The 13280-nt window shown below is 51.6% G+C and overlaps 1 protein-coding gene across 1 annotated transcript in view; it reads right to left on the reverse strand.

Annotated features, from left to right (window-relative positions):
• Nucleotides 1–13280, reverse strand: part of LOC142724192 (otoferlin-like) — a gene marked incomplete at its 3' end in the record, with an annotated part of 137500 nt that overhangs the window by 20470 nt on the left and 103750 nt on the right. The window contains exons 7-8 of the mRNA XM_075848956.1: nt 11430–11471; nt 10253–10306 (exon numbers count right to left, since the gene is read on the reverse strand). Coding sequence (XP_075705071.1) covers nt 10253–10306; nt 11430–11471 — 96 coding nt within the window. The remainder of the gene's footprint in view (nt 1–10252; nt 10307–11429; nt 11472–13280) is intronic.

The following is a 13280-nucleotide window of genomic DNA, read 5'->3' on the forward strand; positions in this document are numbered from 1 at the left end:
CACCATGTTGGCACTGTGTATATGCTCAGCACTCTGTATAGATGATGAGGTGGAGGTGACTCGGTACCCCCGCCATGTTGGCACTGTGTGTATATGCTCAGCACTCTGTATAGATGATGAGGTGGAGGTGACCCGGTACCCCCGCCATGTTGGCACTGTGTATATGCTCAGCACTCTGTATAGATGATGAGGTGGAGGTGACCCGGTGCCCCCGCCATGTTGGCACTGTGTATAAGCTCAGCACTCTGTATAGATGATGAAGTGGAGATGACCCGGTACCCCCGCCATGTTGGCACTGTGTATATGCTCAGCACTCTGTATAGATGATGAGGTGGAGGTGACCCGGTGCCCCCGCCATGTTGGCACTGTGTATATGCTCAGCACTCTGTATAGATGATGAGGTGGAGGTGACCCGGTGCCCCCGCCATGTTGGCTCTGTGTATATGCTCAGCACTCTGTATAGATGATGAGGTGGAGGTGACCCGGTGCCCCCGCCATGTTGGCACTGTGTGTATATGCTCAGCACTCTGTATAGATGATGAGGTGGAGGTGACCCGGTGCCCCCGCCATGTTGGCACTGTGTGTATATGCTCAGCACTCTGTATAGATGATGAGGTGGAGATGACCCGGTACCCCCGCCATGTTGGCACTGTGTGTATATGCTCAGCACTCTGTATAGATGATGAGGTGGAGGTGACCCGGTACCCCCGCCATGTTGGCACTGTGTATATGCTCAGCACTCTGTATAGATGATGAGGTGGAGGTGACCCGGTACCCCCGCCATGTTGGCACTGTGTGTATATGCTCAGGACTCTGTGTAGATGATGAGGTGGAGGTGACCCGGTACCCCCGCCATGTTGGCACTGTGTATATGCTCAGCACTCTGTATAGATGATGAGGTGGAGGTGACCCGGTACCCCCGCCATGTTGGCACTGTGTATATGCTCAGCACTCTGTATAGATGATGAGGTGGAGGTGACCCGGTACCCCCGCCATGTTGGCTCTCTGTATAAGCTCAGCACTCTGTATAGATGATGAGGTGGAGGTGACCCGGTACCCCCGCCATGTTGGCACTGTGTATATGCTCAGCACTCTGTATAGATGATGAGGTGGAGGTGACCCGGTGCCCCCGCCATGTTGGCACTGTGTGTATATGCTCAGCACTCTGTATAGATGATGAGGTGGAGGTGACCCGGTACCCCCGCCATGTTGGCACTGTGTATATGCTCAGCACTCTGTATAGATGATGAGGTGGAGGTGACCCGGTACCCCCGCCATGTTGGCACTGTGTGTATATGCTCAGGACTCTGTGTAGATGATGAGGTGGAGGTGACCCGGTACCCCCGCCATGTTGGCACTGTGTATATGCTCAGCACTCTGTATAGATGATGAGGTGGAGGTGACCCGGTACCCCCGCCATGTTGGCACTGTGTATATGCTCAGCACTCTGTATAGATGATGAGGTGGAGGTGACCCGGTACCCCCGCCATGTTGGCTCTCTGTATAAGCTCAGCACTCTGTATAGATGATGAGGTGGAGGTGACCCGGTACCCCCGCCATGTTGGCACTGTGTATATGCTCAGCACTCTGTATAGATGATGAGGTGGAGGTGACCCGGTGCCCCCGCCATGTTGGCACTGTGTGTATATGCTCAGCACTCTGTATAGATGATGAGGTGGAGGTGACCCGGTACCCCCGCCATGTTGGCACTGTGTATATGCTCAGCACTCTGTATAGATGATGAGGTGGAGGTGACCCGGTACCCCCGCCATGTTGGCACTGTGTATATGCTCAGCACTTTGTATAGATGATGAGGTGGAGGTGACCCGGTACCCCCGCCATGTTGGCACTGTGTATATGCTCAGCACTCTGTATAGATGATGAGGTGGAGGTGACCCGGTACCCCCGCCATGTTGGCACTGTGTATATGCTCAGCACTCTGTATAGATGATGAGGTGGAGGTGACCCGGTACCCCTGCCATGTTGGCTCCGTGTATAAGCTCAGCACTCTGTATAGATGATGAGGTGGAGGTGACCCGGTACCCCCGCCATGTTGGCACTGTGTATATGCTAAGCACTCTGTATAGATGATGAGGTGGAGATGACCCGGTACCCCCGCCATGTTGGCACTGTGTATATGCTCAGCACTCTGTATTTGATGATGAGGTGGAGATGACCCGGTACCTCCGCCATGTTGGCACTGTGTATATGCTCAGCACTCTGTATAGATGATGAGGTGGAGGTGAACCGGTACCCCCGGCATGTTGGCACTGTGTATATGCTCAGCACTCTGTATTTGATGATGAGGTGGAGATGACCCGGTACCTCCGCCATGTTGGCACTGTGTATATGCTCAGCACTCTGTATAGATGATGAGGTGGAGATGACCCGGTACCTCCGCCATGTTGGCACTGTGTATATGCTCAGCACTCTGTATAGATGATGAGGTGGAGGTGAACCGGTACCCCCGCCATGTTGGCACTGTGTGTATATATTCAGCACTCTGTATAGATGATGAGGTGGAGGTGACCCGGTACCCCCGCCATGTTGGTACTGTGTATATGCTTAGCACTCTGTATAGATGATGAGGTGGAGGTGACCCGGTACCCCCGCCATGTTGGCACTGTGTGTATATGCTCAGCACTCTGTATAGATGATGAGGTGGAGGTGACCCGGTACCCCCAACATGTTGGCACTGTGTGTATATGCTCAGCACTCTGTATAGATGATGAGGTGGAGGTGACCCGGTACCCCCGCCATGTTGGCACTGTGTGTATATATTCAGCACTCTGCATAGATGATGAGGTGGAGGTGACCCGGTACCCCCGCCATGTTGGCACTGTGTGTATATATTCAGCACTCTGTATAGATGATGAGGTGGAGGTGACCCGGTACCCCCGCCATGTTGGCACTGTGTGTATATGCTCAGCACACTGTATAGATGATGAGGTGGAGGAGACCCGGTACCCCCGCCATGTTGGCACTGTGTATATGCTCAGCACTCTGTATAGATGATGAGGTGGAGGTGACCCGGTACCTCCGCCATGTTGGCACTGTGTATATGCTCAGCACTCTGTATAGATGATGAGGTGGAGGTGACCCGGTACCCCCGCCATGTTGGCACTGTGTATATGCTCAGCACTCTGTATAGATGATGAGGTGGAGATGACCCGGTACCCCCACCATGTTGGCACTGTGTATATGCTCAGCACTCTGTATAGATGATGAGGTGGAGGTGACCCGGTACCCTCGCCATGTTGGCACTGTGTATATGCTCAGAAATCTGTACAGATGATGAGGTGGAGGAGACCCGGTACCCCCGCCATGTTGGCACTGTGTGTATATGCTCAGCACTCTGTATAGATGATGAGGTGGAGGTGACCCGGTACCCCTGCCATGTTGGCACTGTGTATATGCTCAGCACTCTGTATAGATGATGAGGTGGAGGTGACCCGGTACCCCCGCCATGTTGGCACTGTGTATATGCTCAGCACTCTGTATAGATGATGAGGTGGAGGTGACCCGGTACCCCCGCCATGTTGGCACTGTGTATATATTCAGCACTCTGTATAGATGATGAGGTGGAGGTGACCCGGTACCCCCGCCATGTTGGCACTGTGTGTATATGCTCAGCACACTGTATAGATGATGAGGTGGAGGAGACCCGGTACCCCCGCCATGTTGGCACTGTGTATATGCTCAGCACTCTGTATAGATGATGAGGTGGAGGTGACCCGGTACCCCCGCCATGTTGGCACTGTGTATATATGCTCAGCACTCTGTATAGATGATGAGGTGGAGGTGACCCGGTGCCCCCGCCATGTTGGCACTGTGTATATGCTCAGCACTCTGTATAGATGATGAGGTGGAGGTGACCCGGTACCCCCGCCATGTTGGCACTGTGTGTATATATTCAGCACTCTGTATAGATGATGAGGTGGAGGTGACCCGGTGCCCCCGCCATGTTGGCACTGTGTGTATATGCTCAGCACTCTGTATAGATGATGAGGTGGAGGTGACCCGGTGCCCCCGCCATGTTGGCACTGTGTATATATGCTCAGCACTCTGTATAGATGATGAGGTGGAGGTGACCCGGTGCCCCCGCCATGTTGGCACTGTGTATATGCTCAGCACTCTGTATAGATGATGAGGTGGAGGTGACCCGGTACCCCCGCCATGTTGGCACTGTGTGTATATATTCAGCACTCTGTATAGATGATGAGGTGGAGGTGACCCGGTGCCCCCGCCATGTTGGCACTGTGTATATGCTCAGCACTCTGTATAGATGATGAGGTGGAGGTGACCCGGTACCCCCGCCATGTTGGCACTGTGTGTATATGCTCAGCACTCTGTATAGATGATGAGGTGGAGGTGACCCGGTACCTCTGCCATGTTGGCACTGTGTGTATATATTCAGCACTCTGTATAGATGATGAGGTGGAGGTGACCCGGTACCCCCGCCATGTTGGCACTGTGTGTATGCTCAGCACTCTGTATAGATGATGAGGTGGAGGTGACCCGGTGCCCCCGCCATGTTGGCACTGTGTATATGCTCAGCACTCTGTATAGATGATGAGGTGGAGGTGACCCGGTGCCCCCGCCATGTTGGCACTGTGTATATGCTCAGCACTCTGTATAGATGATGAGGTGGAGGTGACCCGGTACCCCCGCCATGTTGGCACTGTGTGTATATGCTCAGCACTCTGTATAGATGATGAGGTGGAGGTGACCCGGTGCCCCCGCCATGTTGGCACTGTGTATATGCTCAGCACTCTGTATAGATGATGAGGTGGAGGTGACCCGGTGCCCCCGCCATGTTGGTACTGTGTATATGCTTAGCACTCTGTATAGATGATGAGGTGGAGGTGACCCGGTGCCCCCGCCATGTTGGCACTGTGTGTATATATTCAGCACTCTGTATAGATGATGAGGTGGAGGTGACCCGGTGCCCCCGCCATGTTGGCACTGTGTGTATATATTCAGCACTCTGTATAGATGATGAGGTGGAGGTGACCCGGTACCCCCGCCATGTTGGCACTGTGTGTATATATTCAGCACTCTGTATAGATGATGAGGTGGAGGTGACCCGGTACCCCCGCCATGTTGGCACTGTGTGTATATGCTCAGCACTCTGTATAGATGATGAGGTGGAGGTGACCCGGTACCCCCGCCATGTTGGCACTGTGTGTATATGCTCAGCACTCTGTATAGATGATGAGGTGGAGGTGACCCGGTACCCCCGCCATGTTGGCACTGTGTATATGCTCAGCACTCTGTATAGATGATGAGGTGGAGGTGACCCGGTACCCCCGCCATGTTGGCACTGTGTGTATATATTCAGCACTCTGTATAGATGATGAGGTGGAGGTGACCCGGTACCCCCGCCATGTTGGCACTGTGTGTATATGCTCAGCACTCTGTATAGATGATGAGGTGGAGGTGACCCGGTACCCCCGCCATGTTGGCACTGTGTGTATATGCTCAGCACTCTGTATAGATGATGAGGTGGAGGTGACCTGGTACCCCCGCCATGTTGGCACTGTGTATAAGCTCAGCACTCTGTATAGATGATGAGGTGGAGGTGACCCGGTACCCCCGCCATGTTGGCACTGTGTGTATATGCTCAGCACTCTGTATAGATGATGAGGTGGAGGTGACCCGGTACCCCCAACATGTTGGCACTGTGTATATGCTCAGCACTCTGTATAGATGATGAGGTGGAGGTGACCCGGTGCCCCCGCCATGTTGGCACTGTGTGTATATGCTCAGCACTCTGTATAGATGATGAGGTGGAGGTGACCCGGTACCCCCGCCATGTTGGCACTGTGTGTATATATTCAGCACTCTGTATAGATGATGAGGTGGAGGTGACCCGGTACCCCCGCCATGTTGGCACTGTGTATATGCTCAGCACTCTGTATAGATGATGAGGTGGAGGTGACCCGGTACCCCCGCCATGTTGGCTCTGTGTATAAGCTCAGCACTCTGTATAGATGATGAGGTGGAGGTGACCCGGTACCCCTGCCATGTTGGCACTGTGTATATGCTCAGCACTCTGTATAGATGATGAGGTGGAGGTGACCCGGTACCCCCGCCATGTTGGCACTGTGTATAAGCTCAGCACTCTGTATAGATGATGAGGTGGAGGTGACCCGGTACCCCCGCCATGTTGGCACTGTGTATATGCTCAGCACTCTGTATAGATGATGAGGTGGAGGTGACCCGGTACCCCCGCCATGTTGGCACTGTGTATAAGCTCAGCACTCTGTATAGATGATGAGGTGGAGGTGACCCGGTACCCCCGCCATGTTGGCACTGTGTATATGCTCAGCACTCTGTATAGATGATGAGGTGGAGGTGACCCGGTGCCCCTGCCATGTTGGCACTGTGTATATGCTAAGCACTCTGTATAGATGATGAGGTGGAGGTGACCCGGTGCCCCCGCCATGTTGGCACTGTGTGTATATGCTCAGCACTCTGTATAGATGATGAGGTGGAGGTGACCCGGTACCCCCGCCATGTTGGCACTGTGTGTATATATTCAGCACTCTGTATAGATGATGAGGTGGAGGTGACCCGGTACCCCCGCCATGTTGGCACTGTGTATATGCTCAGCACTCTGTATAGATGATGAGGTGGAGGTGACCCGGTGCCCCCGCCATGTTGGCACTGTGTATATGCTCAGCACTCTGTATAGATGATGAGGTGGAGGTGACCCGGTACCCCCGCCATGTTGGCACTGTGTATATGCTCAGCACTCTGTATAGATGATGAGGTGGAGGTGACCCGGTGCCCCCGCCATGTTAGCACTGTGTATATATTCAGCACTCTGTATAGATGATGAGGTGGAGGTGACCCGGTGCCCCCGCCATGTTGGCACTGTGTATATATGCTTAGCACTCTGTATAGATGATGAGGTGGAGGTGACCCGGTACCCCCGCCATGTTGGCACTGTGTATATGCTCAGCACTCTGTATAGATGATGAGGTGGAGGTGACCCGGTACCCCCGCCATGTTGGCACTGTGTATATATGCTTAGCACTCTGTATAGATGATGAGGTGGAGGTGACCCGGTACCCCCGCCATGTTGGCACTGTGTATATGCTCAGCACTCTGTATAGATGATGAGGTGGAGGTGACCCGGTACCCCCGCCATGTTAGCACTGTGTATATGCTCAGCACTCTGTATAGATGATGAGGTGGAGGTGACCCGGTACCCCCGCCATGTTGGCACTGTGTATATGCTCAGCACTCTGTATAGATGATGAGGTGGAGGTGACCCGGTACCCCCGCCATGTTAGCACTGTGTATATGCTCAGCACTCTGTATAGATGATGAGGTGGAGGTGACCCGGTACCCCCGCCATGTTGGCACTGTGTATATGCTCAGCACTCTGTATAGATGATGAGGTGGAGGTGACCCGGTACCCCTGCCATGTTGGCACTGTGTGTATATATTCAGCACTCTGTATAGATGATGAGGTGGAGGTGACCCGGTACCCCCGCCATGTTGGCACTGTGTGTATAAGCTCAGCACTCTGTATAGATGATGAGGTGGAGGTGACCCGGTACCCCTGCCATGTTGGCACTGTGTGTATATATTCAGCACTCTGTATAGATGATGAGGTGGAGGTGACCCGGTACCCCCGCCATGTTGGCACTGTGTGTATAAGCTCAGCACTCTGTATAGATGATGAGGTGGAGGTGACCCGGTACCCCCGCCATGTTGGCACTGTGTATATGCTCAGCACTCTGTATAGATGATGAGGTGGAGGTGACCCGGTGCCCCCGCCATGTTGGCACTGTGTGTATATGCTCAGCACTCTGTATAGATGATGAGGTGGAGGTGAACCGGTACCCCCGCCATGTTGGCACTGTGTGTATATGCTCAGCACTCTGTATAGATGATGAGGTGGAGGTGACCCGGTGCCCCCGCCATGTTGGCACTGTGTGTATATGCTCAGCACTCTGTATAGATGATGAGGTGGAGGTGAACCGGTACCCCCGCCATGTTGGCGCTGTGTGTATATATTCAGCACTCTGTATAGATGATGAGGTGGAGGTGACCCGGTACCCCCGCCATGTTGGCACTGTGTGTATATATTCAGCACTCTGTATAGATGATGAGGTGGAGGTGACCCGGTACCCCCGCCATGTTGGCACTGTGTGTATATGCTCAGCACTCTGTATAGATGATGAGGTGGAGGTGACCCGGTACCCCCGCCATGTTGGCACTGTGTGTATATATTCAGCACTCTGTATAGATGATGAGGTGGAGGTGACCCGGTACCCCCGCCATGTTGGCACTGTGTGTATATGCTCAGCACTCTGTATAGATGATGAGGTGGAGGTGACCCGGTACCCCCGCCATGTTGGCACTGTGTGTATATATTCAGCACTCTGTATAGATGATGAGGTGGAGGTGACCCGGTACCCCCGCCATGTTGGCACTGTGTATATGCTCAGCACTCTGTATAGATGATGAGGTGGAGGTGACCCGGTACCCCCGCCATGTTGGCACTGTGTGTATATGCTCAGCACTCTGTATAGATGATGAGGTGGAGGTGACCCGGTACCCCCGCCATGTTGGCACTGTGTATATGCTCAGCACTCTGTATAGATGATGAGGTGGAGGTGACCCGGTACCCCTGCCATGTTGGCACTGTGTATATGCTCAGCACTCTGTATAGATGATGAGGTGGAGGTGACCCGGTACCCCCGCCATGTTGGCACTGTGTATATGCTCAGCACTCTGTATAGATGATGAGGTGGAGGTGACCCGGTACCCCCGCCATGTTGGCACTGTGTATATGCTCAGCACTCTGTATAGATGATGAGGTGGAGGTGACCCGGTACCCCCGCCATGTTGGCACTGTGTATATGCTCAGCACTCTGTATAGATGATGAGGTGGAGGTGACCCGGTACCCCCGCCATGTTGGCACTGTGTATATGCTCAGCACTCTGTATAGATGATGAGGTGGAGGTGACCCGGTGCCCCCGCCATGTTGGCACTGTGTGTATATATTCAGCACTCTCTATAGATGATGAGGTGGAGGTGACCCGGTACCCCCGCCATGTTGGCACTGTGTGTATATATTCAGCACTCTGTATAGATGATGAGGTGGAGGTGACCCGGTACCCCCGCCATGTTGGCACTGTGTATATGCTCAGCACTCTGTATAGATGATGAGGTGGAGGTGACCCGGTACCCCCGCCATGTTGGCACTGTGTATATGCTCAGCACTCTGTATAGATGATGAGGTGGAGGTGACCCGGTACCCCCGCCATGTTGGCACTGTGTATATGCTCAGCACTCTGTATAGATGATGAGGTGGAGGTGACCCGGTACCCCCGCCATGTTGGCACTGTGTATATGCTCAGCACTCTGTATAGATGATGAGGTGGAGGTGACCCGGTACCCCCGCCATGTTGGCACTGTGTATATGCTCAGCACTCTGTATAGATGATGAGGTGGAGGTGACCCGGTACCCCCGCCATGTTGGCACTGTGTATATGCTCAGCACTCTGTATAGATGATGAGGTGGAGGTGACCCGATGCCCCCGCCATGTTGGCACTGTGTATATGCTCAGCACTCTGTATAGATGATGAGGTGGAGGTGACCCGGTACCCCCGCCATGTTGGCACTGTGTATATGCTCAGCACTCTGTATAGATGATGAGGTGGAGGTGACCCGGTGCCCCTGCCATGTTGGCACTGTGTGTATAAGCTCAGCACTCTGTATAGATGATGAGGTGGAGGTGACCCGGTACCCCCGCCATGTTGGCACTGTGTATATATTCAGCACTCTGTATAGATGATGAGGTGGAGGTGACCCGGTGCCCCTGCCATGTTGGCACTGTGTGTATATATTCAGCACTCTGTATAGATGATGAGGTGGAGGTGACCCGGTACCCCCGCCATGTTGGCACTGTGTATATGCTCAGCACTCTGTATAGATGATGAGGTGGAGGTGACCCGGTGCCCCCGCCATGTTGGCACTGTGTGTATATATTCAGCACTCTGTATAGATGATGAGGTGGAGGTGACCCGGTGCCCCCGCCATGTTGGCACTGTGTATATGCTCAGCACTCTGTATAGATGATGAGGTGGAGGTGACCCGGTGCCCCCGCCATGTTGGCACTGTGTGTATATATTCAGCACTCTGTATAGATGATGAGGTGGAGGTGACCCGGTACCCCCGCCATGTTGGCACTGTGTATAGATGAGGTAGACACGGCACACATCACTTGCCTGGTGACCATCTTATGCCCGTCATTCATCTTGTTCCTCATGTCGGACATCTTGCTGATGTAGCAGAGAGAGAAATACAGACATGTCATCCGATATACACGCGCTACACGCCCAGGGTATCACATACAGCACGACTCCCTCACCCCCACTAACACCAGGGCAAAACAACACAGGGGCGCTGCCCGTGACATCGGGTCACCTCACTTCCAACATGCCGAAAAAAATGACAGTTGGTGACAGTGAGACAATAACCACAGCATAACTGATACACAACGACACAAAGTAACAACATCATCACCGGTGGACAGGTCACTGCCACCCACAAGATCAGCACTCCTCTCCTGAAACACTCTGTGCTGCTGATGACCCTGCTCCTTCCACTATGTAACTCTCAGTATGTAACCTCCGTCAAGATCAGCCCACTCCTCTCCTGAAATACTCTGCGCTACTCAAGACCCTGCTCCTTCTACTATGTAACTCTCAGTATGTGACCTGCCACAAGATCAGCAAACTCCTCTGCTGAAACACTCTGTGCTGCTGATGACACGGCTCCTTCCACTATGTAACTCTCAGTCTGTAACTTCCCACAAGATCAGCACACTCCTCTCCTGAAATACTCTGTGCTGCTGAGGATCCTGTTTATTCCACTATGTAACACTCAGTCTTTGACCTCCCACAAGATCAACACACTCATCTCCTGAAATACTCTGTGCTGCTGAGGACCTTGGTCCTTCCAGTATGTGCCGTAATGATCAGTCTGTGACCTCCCACAAGCTCAACACACTCCTCTCCTGAAATACTCTGTGCTACTTAAGACCCTGCTCCTTCCACTAAACTCTCAGTCTGTGACCTGCAACAAGATCAGAACACGCTTCTCCTGAAATACTCTGTGCTACTCAGGATCCTGCTCTTTCCACTATCTAGCATACCACAAAATCAGCACGTCTCTCCTGAAATAATCTGTGCTGCTGAGGACTCTGCTCCTTCCACTATGTAACTCTCTCAGTATGTGACCTCCTACAAGATCAGAACACTCCTCCCCTGACATACTCTGTGCTGCTGTTCCTTCCACTATGTATCTCCCAGTCTGACTTCCCACTGGTCTCCGTCCCCCACATCACATGTATCGCGTCTATAAACACTGCAGATAATAACACTGGAGAGGGGAGATATTTACCCAACGAGCCTCTTACTCTCCTCCTGGCGATCATCGTCATGGCTGAAATGATTTGAATACAAAGCGTGAAGGTTCATGTTGATTAAATAGTTTCTGTCCTATCACGACAGGACATATCACGACAGGACATATCACGACAGGACATATCACGACAGGACATATCACGACAGGACAGATCACGACAGGACATTTACTATTCTCATGGACTTTATATCAGTAGACATTTCATTTTAAATCCATCTGGAGGAGGAGGGGCGGGTGGTCCGGTCTCTGGAGTCTGGCCGACCCACTCCTCTATGTGGAAACACAAAGGTCTATACTTTATAAATGCTCAAATGTAAGTTTTTTTAAAAATGTGCAAAAAAAAAAAAAAAACTAGAGAAAAAAAAACGAGGCGAAACGCAGCTGCAGTGTAAAGCAGGAGGCAGCAGTCTGAGCCCCTGATGAGATGGATTGCAGACTACCTCAGACTACCTCAGACTCCAACAGACAATGTAGCGAAGCTGGAGTCATTGATCATAGCTGACCTCTTATGGAGCAGAACTGCAGTGTAAAGCAAGGGTGTTACAGGGAGGCAGTCTGTGAGACCGGAGGCTCCAACAGTCAAGACTTTTGCCTGATTTTAAAGTAAATGCAAAATGGGAAGTTCACTTTAAGTCTTGATTGGCCATTAACAGATGTAGCAGAGCAGAGTTTGTCATTTACACACATGTTAACCTATTAGTGCAAAAAAGAAGGGTCAAATACAAGTTCCATGTGCTATGTCATCCTCTCCCCTGTAGGGGGCTCTATGTTTATATCACACCTCTTGATACATATCATATGCCGCTCATTCTTCAGTTATCAAACCAATGAAAACCCACAAAACACAACATGCAAAGTACAGAAAACCCCCACATCACTGCAGAGCGATCGATCAGACAGTCCAGCAAGCCAGTCAGTAGATCCGGTGGCCCCTCATGAGCTTTCATTGGCCCCTTTTTTACTGAATCAGCAAAGTTGCTATTAAATGAGTTCAGACAGTCTGTAATACCTCTCCTGCCCTATAGGTGGCACTGAATAGAAAACCAGCACAATTGAGTCTTAGCAGTCTTGATCATCTGATCGGGATATTTTTTTTTACAAAAAGGGGTTTGTGAAAGTCGTAATCCCCTTAAAAGAGCCGCCAGGATTCGATGCCAACTCTTATTAAATGCCTTTACAGGATACTTTATGTAGAGCTCAGAGGGGTCCAGTACGAAAAGTCACCATCACCTGTGATCGGCTATGACATGGGGCTGTAAAATAAGGACAACATTTATATGGGGCATTTACTTCGTAATCGAAAAATTCTGATGGACTATTGATTTAAAATTGGAAGACAAATAATATGACATTATTCAGAATTATAACCAGACCCGACCAGTCTAAGGAATCACAGGGAATGTCTAGTGATACCTCCCCTGCCCCTATAACCAGGCTGAAGACGCTGGGTGACAACTCAAGTCACAGCTGTAACAGATTGGTTGTCACCCATGCCCTATTGTTACCTATAGTGGTTGTTACCCATGCCATATTGCCTGCCATATTAGTTGTCACTATTGCTATATGTCAGCCATATTGGTTGTCACCTAAGCCATACTGTTGGCTATATTGGTTGTCACCATTACCATATTGTCAGCCACATTGGTTGTCTCCCATGCCATATTGTTGGCTCTATAGTTGTGACCCATGCCCAATTGTCTGTAAACCAAGCTATATTGTCTGTCATAGTGGTTGTCACCCATGCCCTATATTTGGCCATATTAGTTGTCACCCATACCATAATCCAGCCATATTGGTTATCAGCCATGCTATATTCTGGTCATATTG

The sequence above is a fragment of the Rhinoderma darwinii genome, unplaced genomic scaffold, assembly GCF_050947455.1.
Source record: "Rhinoderma darwinii isolate aRhiDar2 unplaced genomic scaffold, aRhiDar2.hap1 Scaffold_574, whole genome shotgun sequence".
In the NCBI taxonomy this organism is placed as follows: Eukaryota; Metazoa; Chordata; class Amphibia; order Anura; family Rhinodermatidae; genus Rhinoderma; species Rhinoderma darwinii.